The 20,319-nt window shown below is 41.2% G+C and overlaps 1 protein-coding gene across 3 annotated transcripts; it reads left to right on the top strand.

Moving 5' to 3' along the window:
- The first annotated feature begins 1,575 nt into the window (after nucleotides 1-1,575).
- On the top strand, nucleotides 1,576-19,911 carry LOC114842735 (E3 ubiquitin-protein ligase RNF19A-like). Of its 3 annotated transcripts, none has more exons than XM_055503395.1 (11): nucleotides 1,576-1,662; nucleotides 2,159-2,211; nucleotides 11,269-12,290; nucleotides 13,498-13,706; nucleotides 14,113-14,257; nucleotides 14,815-14,977; nucleotides 16,300-16,414; nucleotides 16,501-16,662; nucleotides 16,762-16,975; nucleotides 17,084-17,227; nucleotides 17,339-19,911. In XM_055503395.1, the coding sequence occupies exons 3-11, from the start codon at nucleotides 11,563-11,565 to the stop codon at nucleotides 18,111-18,113; spliced, it is 2,655 nt and encodes an 884-aa protein (XP_055359370.1). In that variant the 5' UTR covers nucleotides 1,576-1,662; nucleotides 2,159-2,211; nucleotides 11,269-11,562; the 3' UTR covers nucleotides 18,114-19,911. The 3 variants fall into 3 exon arrangements, with proteins under 3 accessions (XP_055359370.1, XP_028984380.1, XP_028984379.1); XM_029128547.3 differs by lacking the exons at nucleotides 1,576-1,662; nucleotides 2,159-2,211 and adding exons at nucleotides 4,560-4,765; nucleotides 5,131-5,174; XM_029128546.3 differs by lacking the exons at nucleotides 1,576-1,662; nucleotides 2,159-2,211 and adding an exon at nucleotides 4,560-4,765.
- The last annotated feature ends 408 nt before the right edge of the window (nucleotides 19,912-20,319 follow it).

Raw genomic sequence — 20,319 nt, 5'->3', positions numbered from 1 at the left:
ACTGGGTGTATGTAGGCAGAGCAGCTGAAGGAGGTGCATGGTTAAAGTCCCCAGAGATCAGGAAGAGGGCCTGTGGGTGCTGTGTTTGCAGCCTGCTGGTGACTGAGAGCAGGGTCTCAGAAGCTGTGTCAGCGTTAGCGGAGGGTGGGACATACACAGCAATTAATAACGTGTGTGAACTCCCGTGGCAGGTAGAATGGCCTCATGCCCACCGCTAACAGCTCAATGTCTCTGTTACACAGCTTCATTTTGACTGTGCAATGTTGTGGCATACACCACCTGATGTTCACAAATGCAGCGAGACCCCCTCCCTTCCTCTTACCGCTGTTCTCCGTTCTGTCCGCACGTAGCAGATGAAAATTGTCCAGTGCGACAGTCGAGTTCGGGATGAGTGACGTCAGCCAGGTCTCCGTGAAACGTCATGCAAGCATGGTCAAAAATGCTGAATATAAGTGTTTTCCTGATTTCCTCTCCATCGTCTTATAATAAAATGTCCTCTAATTAAAAAAATACAATGTGTTTTTCAGTTGATCCAATCTATCAACTGCTCTAAAGGTTATTAAAGCATAGTATGTGACTTTGCAAGTCTCCATCAACCAATGGTTGATGCCAAGTGAGATATGTGTTTATATAGAAAGAGGAAAGCAGAAACCCAAGCCATTCATAGAGAGAGGTATTTATTAGTCATTATTTATTAGTCATTATAGTCATATATACTGTATATATGACTATATATATATATATATATATATATATATATATAACTGCTTTGTCTGAAGATGCTGTAGATTATTTCTTTGTGTTCTACAGTGTATACCTACTTACCATTTAGTAATGTAAATCTGAGCGCTGTGGTAAAAACTACAGAGTGTTACATTTCCAAAGACCCCAAGCCTTTAGATTTACTCCAAATGGTTGAAGAACAGCTTTCATTTGAATTTAGGTATGTTTCCCAAGCGTTTGAGCTGAAAATGCCCAGAAATTGCCATAATAATGCATACTCCAATGCAGAAGGTGGCGGTAATGCACTACCCAGTTTGCCAAGTGCCAAATAACCAAAGAATAAAGAAGAAGAAGAGGTATCGCGATCTGATTGGTTATCGTACTTCCGTTCGTGTACAGCGCACAGGAGCCTGTTTTTGTTGTTTCTGAACGCCTCAGACAGACTTCGATGATCCTGGCAACACAAGCCTGCTGAGATATGATTAGATAAAAACTTTACAATAATATACAACACTGGAAGCGGCAAAACCGAGCGGAAATAATGAGACAAAGAAAATACACCATGGGGAATTATTTTATCTACAAAAAACAACTTTTCAGAGTATGTTGGGGCTAGCAGAGCAGTTAGCTGCCCCTGGCAACCGTAGTGTCAGTAGTGAAGGACTTCCTCGCTGTCTCCAATGTCTGCGTCTCTCCTGCGTTTTCACGCACGTCCGTGCATGTGCATAAATGCCATGGAAACCGCTGACGTTAGTCACTTCAGGCTTTGACTCCACAAGTTCACGAGTGGACTAAAAGGCACTGATAACAAAACCATCTGTGTTGTGATCTTTGCAGGCGGAATGAGGCGTCATTTGCCCCAGGGCCTTCTGAAGCTCTGGAGTCGCTTCAAGCGTTGGAGAAACCGGAGGATTCAGCCAGAGCAGCCGGTGGGCGAAGGTAAGCAGTTCCTCCTAGCATCTTAACTAGTGTGTACAGTCTGGCGCTCAACGATTTAAACACTGAATTAAAGGTTAAATAACACAAATTGCTAAGCGTAATAGCAGTTGATTGTTAACAAAGGTGGAAACGTTGCCATTTTGTTTTGAGGGTACAGTTTTCCCCATTTATCGTTTAACATGTGCTAAAAATAAAGATGGCGCCTTTGCGCCATTTCTCGAGCACCATGGCAACAAGATGCCCAAGTTAAAAGTAGCTTAAATAAGCTCTATTAAAACGTTACCTTTTTACCAACAGAGTGCTATACTTTTCTTACAGCATTAACAGGCCAGAGTTCACAGGAAGCTGCAGCCTTTTTGTGTTTTTGACTTTCTAGGAGAGGCTGTTTAGTAATTTAAATATAAATGGAATTATAACCCCACAGCTTGCTCTGCAGCTTCACATGTCTCCTGTTGTACAGTGTGTGTGACTGTTTTTCTGTTCTATTTACTTCCAGGTGGTCCAGATGGGCCTAACGGCGTCCACGTCCATCCTTCACCCACTCCTCAGGTGGGTCACACACCCCATCCACCTTCTCCTCCACGCTCTCTTATTTTTTGGTCTGCTGGTCCTTCTGTTTCTCCTTCACCCTCTTCTGTTCCTTGTTGCTTTGATGTTCTTGCTTTCTCTCCTCTACCCTCTTCTACTCCTTCTTTTTCTTCTTCTTCTTCCTCACTCTCTTCTGCTTCCTCTAAAACTTGGTGCTCTGACATCTTTCCTTTTTCTCCTTACCCTTCTCCTTCTTTTTCTTCTTCTTCTTCTTCCTCACTCTCTCCTGCTCACTCTGCTTCTCTGTGCTCTGACATCTCTCCTTTTACTCCTTACCCCTCTCCTCCTACTCCTTCTTTTTCTTCTTCTTCCTCACCGTCTTCTGCTTACTCTGGTACTTGTTGTTCTGCTGTCCTTCCTTTTTCCTCTTCACCATCTCCTGTTCCTAGTTGCTCTGCTGTCCTTCCTTTTTCTTTTTCACCCTCTGAAGCTAGGACTACCTTCACCATGGTGCCTTTTACACTTTGGACATCCTTTTTTTTTTTTTTTTTTTCACACACACTTTGACATGTTTGTGTCGTGATGATTCCGAATCATGGACCATTTGTGATGGCACCTACTTTTGTTTTCCTTTGCAGCTTTTAATTTCACCTATAAATATAATAAATAAAAAAATAATACACAACACTTAAAATCATTTAATTATTCTTTTTGTTGGAAAATAAATTTGACAGAAAAAATAGTTTTTGCATTTAAAATTCAAACCAAAAAAGACAAACATAAAACCTAATCTATTTTTTCAAACCTAAGTCTTTATGTTGAATTGTACAGCAAGAAGAAAATAAGTGGTTTCACTGTTCCAAGACTTTGAGAGGTCTGTATATGAATTGTAGATGTTATGTCTACTCTATACCATTATGAAGGAAACTGAACTGGTATGTATGCTCCCTGTCTACACTAGTGGCTGTCATTAGTTTGTTCGATCTCTCTTAAACTCTATTTGTTATTTTACCATACTTTCCCACACTTTAAATAACAAATCCATGATTGTAAAAAAGACAATTTCATCATTATCTCTTAAAAATTGTTCTCCTGAATATAAATGGAATGACATTGTATCTAGCAAATAAGTACGAATGGCTCTGCCCATCCTGCAAGAATACAGTAACCTGTTTTTGGTTGGAAAACTGCCACTTATACAGTACCTCGTCTCTAGGATTATGTTTTTTACCTAGTATCTAACACCAGAGCTGTGGAAAAACTTTGAATGCACAGTTCCTTTGATCTGAAAAATGATCAGCATATTTTCCAAGATGAACCAGCATGAATGAGTGAATGTATTTCAAAATCTGATACAGTGCATGGATGACCCAAAACAACTTTCTACAGGGATTTTATAGGATTATCCAGCTTTAACGCTTATGGTGTTTGTTAATAGAGAGGTTTTAAAGAGGGTGAATGTTGAGTAAATAGCATTTATGACCACAGTTTGGAATGTTTATACAAAATACTATAATATATATGGCTTCTGTAAGTACTTTCTGGTTTGTAGGACTGTGTTGCTTCGTATAGTCTTTTGATTCAAGCTAATTGTGTATATGAAGCCAGATTGTAAATTCCTGTGTAGTGTTGGATTTCGAATTTAGTACTGGTGTCTAAACCCTGTATGTAAAGAAAAACAAATATACTTGCTCATTGTTATGTGTTCTACTGTTTCGTTCAGGCTGTTACCTTGAGTGGTTTACCTCTCTAACTAGACTGTGCTGTATGGGCACTTTACTTAAGCAGTGTTTCTAACGATGAGAAAATGAATAGAAGCAGAAATTTAAAATTCCAGTGGCTCTTTCAAGGCTTGCTCTTATGTATCTTTAATTAATGCTAAACACAGAGAGCTGTAGTGTAATTCTCTCTAGCTTGGATTAGATGTGTCTGCCTGGAGCTGCCCTGTCTGCCACTACATCAGCAAAACAATTCATGTCCTGCACACTATGGAATCTAAATATTCATTTTCCCCCGTACTAACTTTAAAATAATTCTGAAATGTGTGGTTGGACAGACTTTTATTTCTTATTTATTTATTATGAATACAATTTATTAATTACAGTTATGTGGGACAGTTTATTTAAGTTGACAGATAAACTATGACTTTAAGCAGTTGGTACAGTATGTATAGTATGCGGTTGCCCCCTGTCAGCAATTATATATATTTTTTAATATTCTTGGCCCTATGTTAGATAAGAGGTAAAGATAAAAAATTTACTTTTATTATTTTTTACTTTACTTTTTTACCGGAGACATTGCGAGTTACTCTAAATCTCGCGATACCATTTGAATTTGCGATCTATAACGAGAACACGGCACAACAGAGCGACCTCTATTGGAGCTGTTGTCGTTCATAACGGAGCGGATAGGTGGGACCGAGATAGAGGAAAATACGTGCTAGTAGCAGTAGGGGTGTAATTCACGCACTGAAGTGGTGCAACTGAGTAATTTACTTGTAACAGGCTCTGGAATGTTGAAAGTTCCCCATCTTATTTGCTTTTGTTAGCCGAGCAAGTGTCAGTGGCAACAGAAGGTACGTTTTCATCGTTTCCAGCAAACCTTGCTAGCCAGCTGCTAACGCTCGCCGTGTTTGGGAGTTAATGCTAACCAAGCTGGCATTTTTGGATACCTTTGATGAGACAAAGCTGAAACGTATCCTGTTATGTTAAATGTCAAATTTGCCATTATCTCGGTTTCCTTGTTTTTGTGTTTTGTCTTCTGTCTGGACTACCAGGCGGTGAAAATGTGTGTAGTACATAAGCGTAAAGTGACATTTAACACAATGAACCATGTAGGTTAGCTAGGTTAGCTTGCAATGTAGCGTTAGTAAGTAAGAGTACTGTCGAACCCTTTTAAAATCTTGAAATTAAGTGAAAACATGTCTGTCGATGACTTCAGATTGGAGCCCAAAGAGAGAGGAGCTGCCTTCAGCCAAACGTCGGGTAACTACTGCAGTAGTGTAGCTTACAGAACTTGAGCAGCACTCTGCTAATGAGTATCATGACACATAGAAACAGAAAGCAGCCAAAGAAATATTTGTGACGATCGTTATATACGACCGTAAAACATGTGATACACGTTTTAAGTGAGTTGCTGGTGGACTAATATTGCTTAAATGTAAGGCGTTTTGTGAAGTCTACGCGATCCTCTTGACTCTTCACGATCTGTTATGTTATGAGTCATGTAATGCCAGCAATTTAATCGCGTGTGTTTTAAAAGGAAACCAAACTTAATACTTAATATGGTTGGAGCAGTTTTGAGACATTAGGAGGATGTAGGATAATTTACGGACGACTTTAAGGGCAATTGTTTTTTTATTCTGAAGCTGGAGAAATCTCAAACCTTTGTTACATATTTTAACAAACACATCGGTTCTATTGCTGTTTTATTTATCAGTGATGGCAAGGCATTATATCACAAACAAGGAAGATTGAGGATTATGAAGGCATAAGCTGTCATTCTTGGTTCTTTGTATTTTGAGGACTAATGCCCAGTTTAGATTGTGTTGTCTTTTGTTAACAAACCACAAGGAATTGATTCACTGAGAAACGTGCTCAGTTTTGAAATTACTGCTTTTCGTTCTAGGTTTGGCTTCCTAATGTCGTTGGCCTGTTACCTGCTAGCTATGAATGCTATATGTATATAGCACTAGGTTCTTCAGTTTACTGCACCCATCAGAAGCAGATAATAACTATATCTATGTGTACTGTCTTCAACGTTTAGTTAATGCTTGGTGTCAGTAGGGTTATTGTTCAGTCTTTTTTTATTTTAGCATATTACCAAGTACCATTATTTGTTTTAGTTATCTAGAATGTAGAGGGCCCCAATATGCAAAATCCACTTTACATACATTCTGGAACATTTGTATGACTCTTGGGTTCATGTAGACACACACCAAGTATGTTAGAAGTGCACTTCACTTTTTTTCCCCACATTTTACTGTTATTCCAATCATTTCCCAGAATGATCTGTTCAGAATTCATCAACTTGTCAACTTTGACTTGGATCCATTGTCACACAGCCTCACTTCAAGCTTCACCCTAGACAAACAAAATAGGACTGTTGCTTGCTGACTTTGAAGAGCTCACCTGACTGCATTAGAATGGACAAGGCACAGCTACCGTGCTCAAGGAAAATCTGAATGTGTAAATGCATACTTTGATACCATGAGTGCAAATGGGACTTGTTGATTCCAATCACTTGTGTGGTATGTTTAGAATAAGAAAACCTCTATTTGTGAATACGTATTATCTATCCTTGTGGTTCCCACCATAAACTGTGTGGTAGAATTTGCGACAGTACAGCACAGATTTAGTCGAGTTACATTTATTAACACGCAATAAACAGCTATATTCCATCTCATTTGAGGGTCATCTCCCAAAAGGTGTACAAATGTCATGTTCTATTAACACAGCCTACCAAAGCCTAATTTTTTTGCATGGTTTGTCAGGTTAAAACCATTATAAAATCCAGCTAGGTTGACCGAAGTGTGAATCAGAATATTGAATGAAGTCACTGGTTTCTTTAAGGACCAATTTAAACCTTGTTTGGGTTAGGAACTCAGAATCTTACAGATGATTACAACCAATTACAAACCACAATAAGTGTTTTATTTTTGAGAGAAAAAAATCTACGCCAATGTGGTCTGTACCCTGTTTAAAAAGGGCCATTCGTCTTCATTAGCTGCTCATTTTAAAATTACAGGTTGTCTGTTGAGCTGCGCCTCTATTAGTTATGCCACTTCAAAACTACCATTTTTGCCCATAATTAGACACTGGGTGACTGTTGGGGTACGGTTGATTAAAACTGCAAATTAAGTTTTTGCTTTTATATTTTGCCAAAATACAAATCACTGCAATTCGTGTTGAAAGTATGTTACCACAAACAGTGAAGAGTGCAATGTCTGGAGCATTGCAATGCATAATTTTTAAGTCCCAGCCCAAGCAGTTGGTGATCGTTCCCCCAAAACCACAGTGTGATACCTGCACTATAACAAACCACTGAAAATGTCAGGTTTTAAAGGAACCCTGACTGTTACTGTTTCTCCAAGATGCATTTGACCTTATAGAAAAAAGAATGAGAGACAACACAAACACTGACAGCAATGAAAAAGCACAGCAGTAAATTTATAAACCATGTGCAAAGACACATATATAGGTACTATTCTATCATACTATTACAGAAACGCAGAAATGCTGCAGATATAGATTTTTAAGTAATCAAGTACACTGTTTAAGCAAGTAACTGGTTAAGAAATAATTTGACTTTATTAATGAACAGTACTAAACCGCATGAACTGAATCTGATGATAATGTTACTGTTACAACACACCATCCAGCTCCGTGTGTTTGTGCAACACATAAAAACATATCACAATTTGCTAACTTGCAACTTTAGCATCCTGCATCCTCATATCCTATGAAGTCTGGACTTTAGGTTGAAAGTATAAACTCCCAAGTATGGGAATCTGAACTTTGCATGCTCTGTATTGAGAAACAGCTCTTGTTTTGTGGTATAACTTGGTATTAATAGTCTTTTAAAGTCAGTACCAGTTTGGTCTGGTGTTGTTGTACAACTTGTTGAGAACTCACATGCTACAAATTTACCAGCTCACTCGTTTGCATTTCACACCCTTTTCCTGACTCTCAGCTGAGCATAAATGCCAGGATGCTTACCTCATTTCCCTCTTGAGTAAAGTAAGGGGGAAGAGAGGGGTGGGGGGATTGGAGACTGTACCGGCTTTGTTGGGGTTGGAAACTTTTCCTTTTCTTCTCCCAGTCGGCTTGCCTTGTCCCTCTTTGTACATTCAACAATGTCCTCCCTGTTAATACTGCTGTTGTGGTGGTTGTTTGCATTTGTTTTTTGTTCTGTGTATCTTGATGGATCGAGGTTTCAAGAGTGCACCCCTTATGTGCTGCCTATGGTCTTCATGGTTTTTGTTTTCTTAGACCGTTAATATTATACATATTTTATTAAATCTGGAGAGGGAGCTGCACAGTTAGCTGTTCAGCCTGGCTTTTGCGGTGTTTGGTCACGGTGCACTGGGACGCCTCACTAATGCACAGACTGTCCCCATCCCCATAGAATCCTAGATATGTGCATAGAGATGGCAAGTCAGGCATCCCAGGAGTGCACCCAGAGTGACACAGACTGGCCGTCTACATTGGGGCAGCTGCTGCATGTTGCAGCGTTCTCGTCTGTCTGTCTGTGTGTTTGCCCATGTCATTCCTGTCATGCACTCTATGAATGCATTGTCTGAACTTTTCCCCTCTGCGTACTTCTGTTTCTATGTTTTTGTACTTTATTCACAAGTTTTAAACATTTGTTTTGCTCCAAGTGGTCTGGTGTTTATTTCACCTACTGCGCTCTAACATTTAATTAATCTTTACTTTTATAGTATGAGCACAAATACATTTCCTAACTTGTTACGCAAACCACGTTGTTGGGCTCGTCACAGGTCACCTGCCCGTTTTGCAGTGTAATCCCTTCTATGTTTGTCCAGTTTTGGAAATCCAAACAACCTCCAAATCACCAAAGTCCTGTGACCTCTCTCTGCCCTAGTTTTGTCATCCTGTTTTAGCCCTACATGTGTCAACTACATAACTCAGTTGCTGTGGTCAAATTGTTGAATGTACAGAGCGTTAACCCAAATACAGCGCAGCTGAATGTATGAAAAGTTAAAATTACTCTTCCGTCTGATTAATTGAGAGAGTGCTCATGGCTCGCATCTACCATCTACTCTGAAGTTATTTTCCATTGAGAAAGAGAGAGATTTTGTCTTCGCCAGATGTGGTTCTCATTAGCAATGACGTATCTTATCTAGTTCTAAAACACAAACATGCTTTTTACAAAATGTTTTTTCTATAGATATGATCTAGGCATAATGGATTCCTTTTCCGAAAATATCTGTTTGTTTGTTAGGAATATCATGCTACATAGCATGTGTTTAGTGGGAGTTGTGCTCTCCCAAGTGGCAGTGGGTCAGCTGAGGTCAGCTGGAAGGCCTAATAAACTTTGTCCCCACGGAAAGCTCTGGCATGTCCACCAGCTCTGTCCCTGTGTGCTTTCTCAATTTGCTGTCCTTTTCCGTGCCCACACTTATGCACTCATCAGTTTTCCTTTTTGATGTGCCATACTTATGCCATTCTTTTATGGCATCAAGGTTGTATGTAAGATAATTCTCCAAATGAAACTATCAAACTGACTACTGTGCCCCTTTTTCTAATATATCCATACATCTTCTATTCTCCCTAAGAATAATGAGTCTACTCATAACTCTAAGACTAATCTAATAGATTTTTTTCACTCTACATTCACCAACGTATCGATTTATATCTCTCAACCTTTTCTGTATTGGGTGTCTCTTCTTACTGAGGTTTTTAATGTTTTGCCATTCTTTGATTTCTCACCCCCTCTCATTCCTCTTTCCATCCTTTCCTTCTAGGCCCACTCTCTCAATTCTAGGCACACTGGACAGATTTGTGTTGACTTAAATTGCCATGCTGTTCAAAACAGCAGTTTACTGCTGACCACAGCCAGTCAGCTGATGTAGGTGTTTCATTTTGTGAGGGAGACCCAGCCGAGGCCGTTGATCCTAGTCTACCTACATCATCAGTTCTCTCATTGCACACGTAGCTATCTGGTCAGCAGCGATAAGCTTGAACAGTTACTCCTTGGCCTGTTCAGATGTGGTTCTAGTCTTGTGTCAAGCATCAAGGTCAAGATCAACGATCTACATATGTTCCCTTTTTAAATGCCCACTTTGTATTATATTATAGCATTGTAATGATTTTATTTAAGCAGTCTGGTGCACATATTATTGATTTGTACCTCAGTCCTATGCATGCTGTTTGTTCAACTGTTGTAAAAGAGTGTTTTGTAAACATAATTTCGTGTAAATATTTAGGATTTGTTTGGGTTTAATTTGTTGCCATTTTTGCAATAATAGTGTAATTTACTGACAGCAGCTACTTATTTAAATGCAACCTTTTTTGAGTTGCATTTTCCTTAAACAATATGGTTCATTAAACAGTGGCCATTCCTTCCCTACTCAACAGATGAGAATTAACAGTAGTGCAATTGCAATCTGTGCCACAGAATAATTATAGGTTGCATAAAACAAGCACAGATTTTGTATATAAGAAAGAACCCGTCTCAACATTCTGCAGGACAGTATGTTTTTGGTATACGATAAGCAATCACACTAAAAGATATATAAACTAATTTAGAAAAACTGAAAGACCAACCATCTGATACCAGTAGGCCCCAAGCTTCCTCTTTTGTGCAGTGATATAGTTAACAATATTTCTGTGCCTTTAATTCTTTGGCAGTGGATTCTTTTTAAATGTGTGAATTCTCAAGTAGACAGAGCTCTCTTGAGATTGCCTCACTAGCCTTCAATCCTGATGAGATTATGTTCCAACGCGACTTTACACATACATACACAACCACAAATGTAGATTACAGAGACGTTATTAAAGTAGACACCCATTATCAGGTATGCATTATGTATCATATCAATGACTTAAGCAAACCTTTGCTCCACTGTTCTTGGATTATCTAGCTTGTTTGCAACTATCACCCGAGGACAGTCTGGGCCCAGACCTTGTCATTGTTTATCTGACAGACAGATCAGTGCTGTGTCTCAGCGTCAATACTGTCCAAGGTTGTTGACCCTCTGTCTCCTCATCTCAATTCTGTGACTGATGGTCTAATCAACTATGTAAACTTGGACTCTGCTGGCTGTGATGCTCACTAAGCCAAATGTCGAGAGTCATTAAATACATAGGAAAACTGCATTGCCTGTATTTAGTATTATAGCATTGAAAAGCCCCATAAGGGCTAAAGTTAAACACATACCAGTAAATAATAAATGACTAACAGTAATGTGTCATTGAATTATTTTTATGCTTTGCATTGTATTACTGTTCTGAAGATGTGTTTTATTTGGTGTTGTTTTTTCAGTTATATTTTGAAGTATTGCTTTCAATTTTGTGCGATGTGTCTAAATGGAAGTTTCTTCTATTTTTTTCTTAGGCTCTCTGTAGGTCCTGTTGCAACAGTTTCACAGCAGGTTAATCCCACCCTTCCGCCAAAATCCGGCTGTTAGATGTGACCACGAGGTTGATCAGGAGAAGCCACCATGTCTTAAACACAGATGGGGCTGGTGGAGCCTCATCCCTGCACCCCGGCCCACCTTCCTCTTCCCCCATCCACCACCTTACCCCTTCTCCAAGTCCCATCCCATTCCCAGACCTTTCTGGACATGCGAGGGACCAGCTGCCTAACCCTGGCTCCCCCCTGGCACACCCCTCCCCTCCCTTGAGAGAGATGAGTCTGCAGAAGCACCAGCAGCTTGTTCGTGGTAGCGGTGAAGTGATGGGATCTGACAGGGACCTGCAGTCCACTGCTTCCTCCATTTCCCTGCCGTCTGTGAAGAAAGCCCCCAAGAAGAGGCGCCTCTCCCTGGCTGCTCTTTTCAGACGGCGCGGGAGAGAGTCAAAATCAGGGCGCCAAAGGTCCAGAGAGCTCCAGCACTCTGGACCTGGAGGACTTGGCTGGGTGGATGGCATTGCTAGCATTGAGAGTATCCACTCTGACATGTGTAATGAAAAAAACTCTGCCTTCTTCTCTGTGGCTGGGACCGGAGAAGCCTCTGCTGCTGCTGCTCCTGCTGCCGCTGCCGCTGCCGCCGCCTCCGCCTCATCTGCCTCAGGGCCTTCATCCTCTACCTCCTCCTCCAAAGGGGGTGAAGGGGTGGCAGGAGAGCTTCTGGAGTGCCCGCTGTGCCTTCTGCGTCACTCTAGAGAGAGCTTCCCTGACATCATGACCTGTCACCACCGCTCCTGCATTGACTGCTTGCGCCAGTACCTTCGCATTGAGATCTCCGAATCACGCGTCAACATTAGCTGCCCCGAGTGCTCAGAAAGATTCAACCCACACGACATCCGCATGATCCTGGGTGACAGGGCGCTAATGGAAAAGTATGAGGAATTCATGCTGAGGAGATGGCTGGTGGCTGACCCTGACTGCCGCTGGTGCCCTGCTCCGGACTGTGGGTAGGTAGTTTGTTTCACATGTTTTTTGAAGAACTAGTCTCTGCTTTGCAACCACCAATTATCATCGTGTGCACAATATTCTGGTGCTCTCCAGAAAGCAGTTGCTGTGCACCTCATGGTAAGTGATGTTGCATGTCAGGATGCAGCTGCAGATTATGTTAAGAGATAATATTCTTTAAAAGTATTGCCATGCTCATTTATCACAAATAAATTTTGCATGAAGTGGAGATTCACATGTTTAAGCTAATTAACAAACGGCAGCTTTAGTTTTTTGTAGAAAATAGGTTTGTAGACAAAGATTGTGCCCACATTTACACACACTGCAGCTGGCCTTGCAGTAGGCAGCATAGGGTTCAGCGACTTGCCCGAGGGCACTTTGACATGACCAGAGGAGCTTGTAATTGATCCATTTTTCTCTGCTAAGCAGGCACCAGGACTCATGAGTGAAAACGCTGTTACAAATACTGAACTACGGTAGCTAAACTAATTTGAACCACTTACACTTCCAGTTTTCTCCACACAGTGAGCTGCACCAGGTCTGATGCTGTTCAGTTGGCCTTGGCTGAGGCCAAAGACATAAAACAATACACCAACAAATAGAAATATTTTTGATACATTAGTTATTGTGAACCACATTTCATAATGAATCCCCCTTTCCTGACTCTCTATGTCATAGACACGATTATGTGTAGGCAGAAACCATTCACAGCTGAAGAAGCCTCCCTGGTTAAGTCTTTGGGTCAGAATGGGCTGTGAGGATTCTACAATCAGATCTACTTATGTCATGAACAACAGGGTTTCCCCGAGGAAACAGGCCAAACAATATTTGTTCATCTTTAAATTCAGTTGTCTTTTGTCTCATTTTAACCTTAAATCATTGCACAGTAAAATCTGTTATTTTAGAGTATTATTTACCTTTTTAGTAGAGTGAACCTTTGGCATATTTAAGAAGATGCTGGCCTTGTTCAGCATGTAGTCTCGTCTGACCGCTATTACATTCCGGTCCAATTTTCCTGCATTTTTCTTTCTGTATTTTTTTTACATTGACATTTCCTGATAAAATAAACACAGCCACCAAAGTGATGTTGTAAAAAGGACTCGGTTTAAAAATTGAAGTTAACAAATACATCATCCATGATGTATGTGTATATGAACAGCTTTCTGTTCTTGTTAAAGGTCTGTGTTCACGTTTGTTGTCATCTACTAGATATGCAGTGATCGCCTTTGGGTGTGCCAGCTGTCCTAAGATCACATGTGGCAGGGAGGGCTGTGGTACAGAGTTCTGTTACCACTGTAAGCAGTTGTGGCATCCCAACCAAACCTGTGATGCAGCACGGCAGCAGAGGGCCCAGAGCCTCCGCCTGAGGACCGTTCGCTCATCATCCCTGAGCTACAGCCAAGAAAGTGGAGCTGCAGGTGAGTTAATGTAACATGTGCATACACAGATTTACACACACAGACATGGGTAGTTGCATTTACTCTTGTAGTATGGATTGCTAAGTGTACGGATGTAAAATCAAACGCACATCTAAAATATAAGGAAAGATTACATTAAGTAAGCTTACAACTATGTCATATGTGATTGTTTAAATAAAAACAGATTTAGGAAGTGTCCTTCCCCATTGTGGAACTTCTAAAGGTTTTCTTATTCTTATTCTTAAAGTGCAATTTTCCAACCCATTCTCCAATTATTAAAAATGTAAGAGAAGCACACTACTGTCAGCTAACTGACTAAACCTCGTTTTCTTGTAGCAGTGACCTCATACTTAAATTAGGTATATAAATAGTATATAATGATGAAATCACATTTTCTTTCTTTTAGCTGATGACATCAAGCCATGTCCACGATGTGCTGCCTACATAATCAAGATGAATGACGGCAGCTGTAACCACATGACATGTGCCGTCTGTGGCTGCGAGTTCTGTTGGCTCTGCATGAAGGAAATCTCAGATCTGCACTACCTGAGGTGAATAAAGTCAATAGACGTTATGCAGAGACACAAATATGCAATTGACACAGTTTCATTAGTTCAGCATGTGGACATTTATAGTTCCAAAGTTGAAAATCGCTATAAAGTGATAACACACACCCACATATACATTTATTGACTGTCTAAGTGTATTTAGCCACATGTTTTCAGGAGTGTCTGTAGTGAAAACCTCCATTGATCTTTCACAGTTTCACCATGTCCCAATTAAAATGTTTATTAAATAATTAGAATGTTTTAATCCTTAACTTAAACCTTCAGTGTTTAAAGTAAACATATGTTTATTATTACATTATTACTGTGGTAAAACAACATTTAGTTGTTGTGAATGTTAGTGTGATAATTTGGGTTAAAAAAAAACGAATTCATTTTGTTTAGTGAATATTAAGAACCTAATCAGCAGGTGTGACTGCTTTACCTATTAAAGTTAAATCCTTCTGTTAAGTGACAAGCGAAGTCTGTAAAAGGCTTTTACAATGTGCTCACAAACCATTGAGCAAATGCCTTCTAAAAATCATGTCTTGGAACTCTTTCAGTCCATCAGGCTGTACCTTCTGGGGTAAGAAGCCATGGAGCAGGAAGAAGAAGATTCTGTGGCAATTGGGAACACTTGTTGGCGCCCCAGTCGGCATCGCACTCATAGCTGGCATTGCTATCCCCGCCATGATTATTGGCATTCCTGTGTACATTGGGAGGAAGGTGAGGACCAGACACTCTGACTGTTTTTATATGTGCAGTTGATTGTAATAAGAAGTTAACTTGCTGCATTTTAAGGATAAAGATACTATGTCATACTATGCAGTTCTCTACTGTTCACATTGTTTGTATTACAGAATTATACACTTTTGGATTTGAGGAAACACTTTACATGGCCAGCAACAAACTCTGCCTATCAATCAGTAACTAACCATCTAATCTGACAAGCAGCACTAAATACTGCTGTGTAGTTTCTACAGGCTCTGAAGTCATTCATTTGGAGTGTTGATTCTTTCTTTAGTCTATGCCTGTTAAATTCACGTTTGACTGTACAATAAAATGAAATCAAATAGCTAACACTCTAGAATTCCCCTCCCTAGGCTGCCAAGAGCAGACCCCCCCCCCCCCAGACAAAGCCAGACCACATTCAGTAGGAATCACATGACACATGTAAAACATCTGAGCATGAATCACCAGCATTCCACATGTGCTGAATGGCTGTGTTCAGTCTTAATGGTGAATCACTGTCCTGGTGACTTACACACACCAAGCATATGCACAGTTTTTGTTCGATGTGCCTTTCAGCAAAAGGACTGTTTTTTCCCCTCATGTTAAACCTAAAAAATAAAGTGCTTGGCCTGATACTTCTACATTTTATGCTGTTCAAGAATTCATTTGCTTCTTTCATTTTAATTCTTTTATTTTTTGCTCCTAATTTGTATACTAGATCTGCTTAATTCAGTGGATTCTATGTCGTTAAAGCTAGACAATAAGCTCTTGAAATGGTGAGGCACTGATAGGAAGGACAAGGGAAGGAAACTATTTCCAGAGTTTACAGTGTTCTCAGGAGCAAAGTGGCCTTAAAACAACACCAGAACTTGTTGTTGGTTGTTTGGAGCAGAATGGATATGGATGAGAAGGACCACCTGTGTTGCCATTCAAATAGAAACTTGTCTGTAAAAAGAGCAAATCAGAACAAGGTCTTTTTCAGAAATGTGCTAGAAAGACTGTGCAGAAGGTGAAGGAATTCATAAAGTTAAGTATGGGGACCCAACCAATCTGAATCTTACTGCCAAGTTGAGTTTAGGCACTCGCTTTGGGTGTATTCTGTAGTTTTCTCTTTGCAGCATTGTGCAGCTGTAATAATCAAAGAGAAACAGCGAGGACTGTTTATAAATTTATGCTGCAAAACTTCAAGGTTCTCTGGATTTTTCTGCCATTCTTTTATTCACAACAAGCGTAAATCCTTAGAAGACACTTTACAGTAAATCTTGTCACCATAATTCATGCAACATCATTCATGGCGCTGCTCTTTTCTCTATCAGATCCACAACCGTTATGAAGGGAAAGATATATCGAACCACAAGAGGAACCTGGTGATTGCGGGTGGTGTGACTCTCTCTATCATTGTGTCTCCAGTGGTGGCTGCAGTCACTGTTGGTGAGTGTTCTTTTTATATTGCTCGTAACTATTTTCTAAATTTCTTCCATGTATTCATGCTTTATTCCATCTCTTTAAACCCACAGGCATTGGTGTTCCCATAATGCTTGCCTATGTCTACGGAGTGGTGCCTATCTCTCTGTGTCGAAGCGGAGGCTGCGGAGTTTCAACTGGGAACGGCAAAGGAGTTCGGATAGAGTTTGACGATGAAAACGATATGAATGTTGGCAGTGGAGCTGCAGCCACTGGTATGAAACAAGACTTTCCTCATCTTACATTAAAATAAAGCATTTATTATTTTCATTTTGATTGAAGTTTGAATGTTCTTGCATTTATCTTCTCTGTAGATACCACATCAGTGGCAGACAACCGGAACGATCCCAGCATAGGTGAAGGGAGTGTTGGGGGATTGACTGGCAGCCTGAGTGCCAGTGGCAGCCACATGGATCGTCTGGGGGCCATCAGGGACAACCTTAGCGAGACGGCTTCCACCATGGCCTTGGCTGGCGCTAGCATCACTGGCAGCCTGTCTGGCAGTGCCATGGTTAATTATTTAAACAGGTACTAAACAGAAAAGCATATCGCAGAAGTGAGTGAAATGTTAATTCAACCTGGACTTCGTGCTGCCTTTCCTGCATTGTTTGAACCTCTCCCCCTCGTGCTTTCAAGGCTGGAGGTGCAGGCCGATGTGCAGAAGGAGCGGTGCAGTCTCAGTGGGGAATCTGGCACCGTTAGCCTGGGTACAATTAGTGACAATGCTAGCACCAAAGCAATGGCTGGATCCATTCTTAACTCCTATGTGCCCCTTGACAGGTGAGTGTGACCTTCCCTTAATGCACGTTCTGTATACCCCTTCTGTGTAATTGGTTTACTCTGGTATTATTCTCAAATGCCTTACTTGACCCCCCCCCCCCCATATTCTAGAGATGGGAACAGCATGGAGGTCCAGGTTGACATTGAATCCAAGCCTAGCAAACTACGGCACCACAGTGGCAGCAGCAGTGTAGATGACGGCAGCCATGTTGGCCGCTGTGGCTGGGTCTGCCCCTCCAACGGCTGCACCTCCTCAGAAGGCAAGGGAACCTCTGCCAAGTGGGCCAAAGAGAGCTGCTGCTCCTCATCCACGTCGGGGGGGAAAAAGAGCAAAGGCAAGCTGCGCAAAAAAGGCTGCGGAGGCACCAAGATCAACGAGACGCGGGAAGACATGGACGCTCAGCTGCTGGAGCAGCGTAGCACCAACTCATCGGAGTTCGACTCCCCTTCACTGAGCGGCAGCCTGCCCTCGGTGGCCGACTCCCACTCCAGCCACTTCTCGGAGTTCAGCTGTTCCGACCTGGAGAGCATGAAGACGTCCTGTAGCCACGGCTCCAGCGGGGGCGATTACCACACTCGCTTCGCCACGGTCAGTCCCTTGCCCGAGGTGGAGAACGACCGCTTGGAGACCTGCCCCGCTTCTTCATCCTCCTTCACCCAGGGACAAGGAGCTGTGATCACTCCCCACTCGCCAACCTCCACCACCTCCTCCCTGGGCCACGGCGCGGAGCTTTCCCCTCGGTGCGTCATCGCAGAGGAGAACGTCAACCTGTGCCCCAGTGAACTGGACCCTCACAGCGTCACCGGAGAGCTGCTGAAAGAAACCAACAACAACCATCAACCACAACAGCAGCCTAAGAACTCATGTATACAGACTGACATATAAGATCTCAATACCTTAAGTGCTGCACAGACGCAGATTTTATTTAACATTCTTTCATCCACTCAACTAACAATCCTAGTTTACCATTTAACCTGTATTTTCTGTTATTCCTCCATAAGAGGGATGTGCTATTTTGAAAAGCCTGTCCTTTATAACTAGCAAACCTTTAAGTAAAACAGTACCGTCAGAAAGGCTCGTAGAGTGGAGTGAGCGACCTGCTGACAGGTTCTCCACAGTTCACGCTCACGGGCCACTCGTCACACTGACTTGGCTGCTGTCACATCAATCTGTGTAGGGTAAAGAAAACCACTGTGCCAGATTTGCAAGTATTTGACTTTTCGGGCTCTACAATGCAGATGCAGCCCCGAGTAGGAGTCTTGTTGTTACAGTTTTCCACTAGTTCACTCAAACAGGGACCAGGCAATATGAGTCACTATTTCCTCTTTATTTTTCCATGCGACACTGAGAGAGGAACCTTCGTGTTCTCGTCTGCAGTTGTTTTACTTTGCCCCCTGTATGTTTGTTTGAAATCCACCCTCAGCTGTATAATTAGAAGGCCTTTACTGGACATCCTGAATCATTTTAGCAGTAAAATCGATGGGTCTCTTTTGATGGACTCGCACATAGATGTAGTCCCACTGTGTGGGCTGGTGTTTGGCAACCACTGAGTTTAGACTTGTAGCCTAAAACTTTCAGTGCATTCTTTTAGTGCTAAAATGACTTGGAAGCACAGGTTTATTTCTGTGGAGGGACTTGGTAAGATGCCAGGTCTCTGGAAGGCCACAGCTGTCGATGTAACACTGAAAGTCATGATTACATGAACCAGTGGGTCAGTTCTGTGAAACTCTACAAATCAAATGTTTCTGTCCTGTTAAACAGTGACATATTGACAGATGGTCTCGCCTCACTGAGTGAAGAGAGCTTTGACATCTTTCTTTGTCAACTCACGGTGCCTTCAAGAAGCTGTTCATGTTTGTCTTTCTCTCCACTGTGTCTCAAAAGAACAGCAGCTGTTATAGGTCACAGAATGTCTGTGTTGGAACGAGGCACATTCACACACACATGAAACCCAGACTTTTGAGTAGCCTACCAAAGACATCTCTCAGGCTCTTGTTCAGTCTTATACCTTTTGACTTGTAACCTGTTGACACAGAGAAGACCAGCTTTCTACAGACACACGAACTGATGTTCCCAACATGCTTCACAAATACTCTACACAAGTAAGTGAGGCCGAGGCAACTGCACTGTTACCTGTATTACTGTTCTGCACTGCACAAGGTTCATAGGAATGCATAGGTTTCAAGGGGTTACATTCTCTGTTGATTTGTCCTGTGACTCCTGTTTTGTGCTGCCAATCGGTGCTGCTGACCAGACTTGAAGTCAGTTTCTGTTCTCAACTTTTCCTTTTATAGTGTTTGCCTAAGCCTGTCTTTTCCACTCAGTGCTCTGCTTTGTTTGAGACCACTGAGTCGGTTCAGATGCACCCACTACTATGTAGGTAAAAGCATCTTGAATGGTGTTTCGACCCAGGTCTGTTAGTGAATGAACACTAGGTTTGGTTGGATGAGGCTACTTGCTGCAGTCCTCACCCCTCATTAAAACAAAAGGTTTTGTTCCTTCACCCAGATTCTGTATTCTCTTTTTTTTTTACCAAATGTCTAGTTTCTTGTTTCTAATTTCAACACTAGTGCCAGATATAATTCGTGCAGAAAGGCATAAGGTATTTGTATATTTGTTTGGTAATTTGCTTTACAATATGCGTGTAAATGCATATCACAAAATAAAAAAGTATGTATCAAAACATTGTCAAGCCTAGTTTTTCACGATGATACAAATGATACAAACTTGATGAATGATTTTTTTTCTATCTTTAATAGTGCATTTCAATAATGTTAACAAATATTTGAAGCCCATTCTTAAATTAAGAAGATCTTTATTTTTTCCAGTCTATTGAATAGCCCTCTGTGAATAGTGTACTACTGAGATCTAGTAGACACTCCAGCCTGAATTAACTTTATTACATTCACATGGAACTGAAGAAAACCTTTTGAAATGGAAAAATAAAAATACTTCCGTCATAAATTGTAGAGCTCTGGACTATTGAACAGTTGAATACTATTGAATATTTTTAAATTAGCAAGAAAAATATATTTATACCAGCAGTATATATGTGGCCACAATTGGCATAGAGAATGTTTTATGTTTGTAT

This window comes from Betta splendens, chromosome 16, assembly GCF_900634795.4.
Source record: "Betta splendens chromosome 16, fBetSpl5.4, whole genome shotgun sequence".
Classification (NCBI taxonomy): Eukaryota; Metazoa; Chordata; class Actinopteri; order Anabantiformes; family Osphronemidae; genus Betta; species Betta splendens.
Note: the sequence above shows the minus strand (reverse complement) of the source record. Positions and strands in the feature narration are given on the sequence as shown.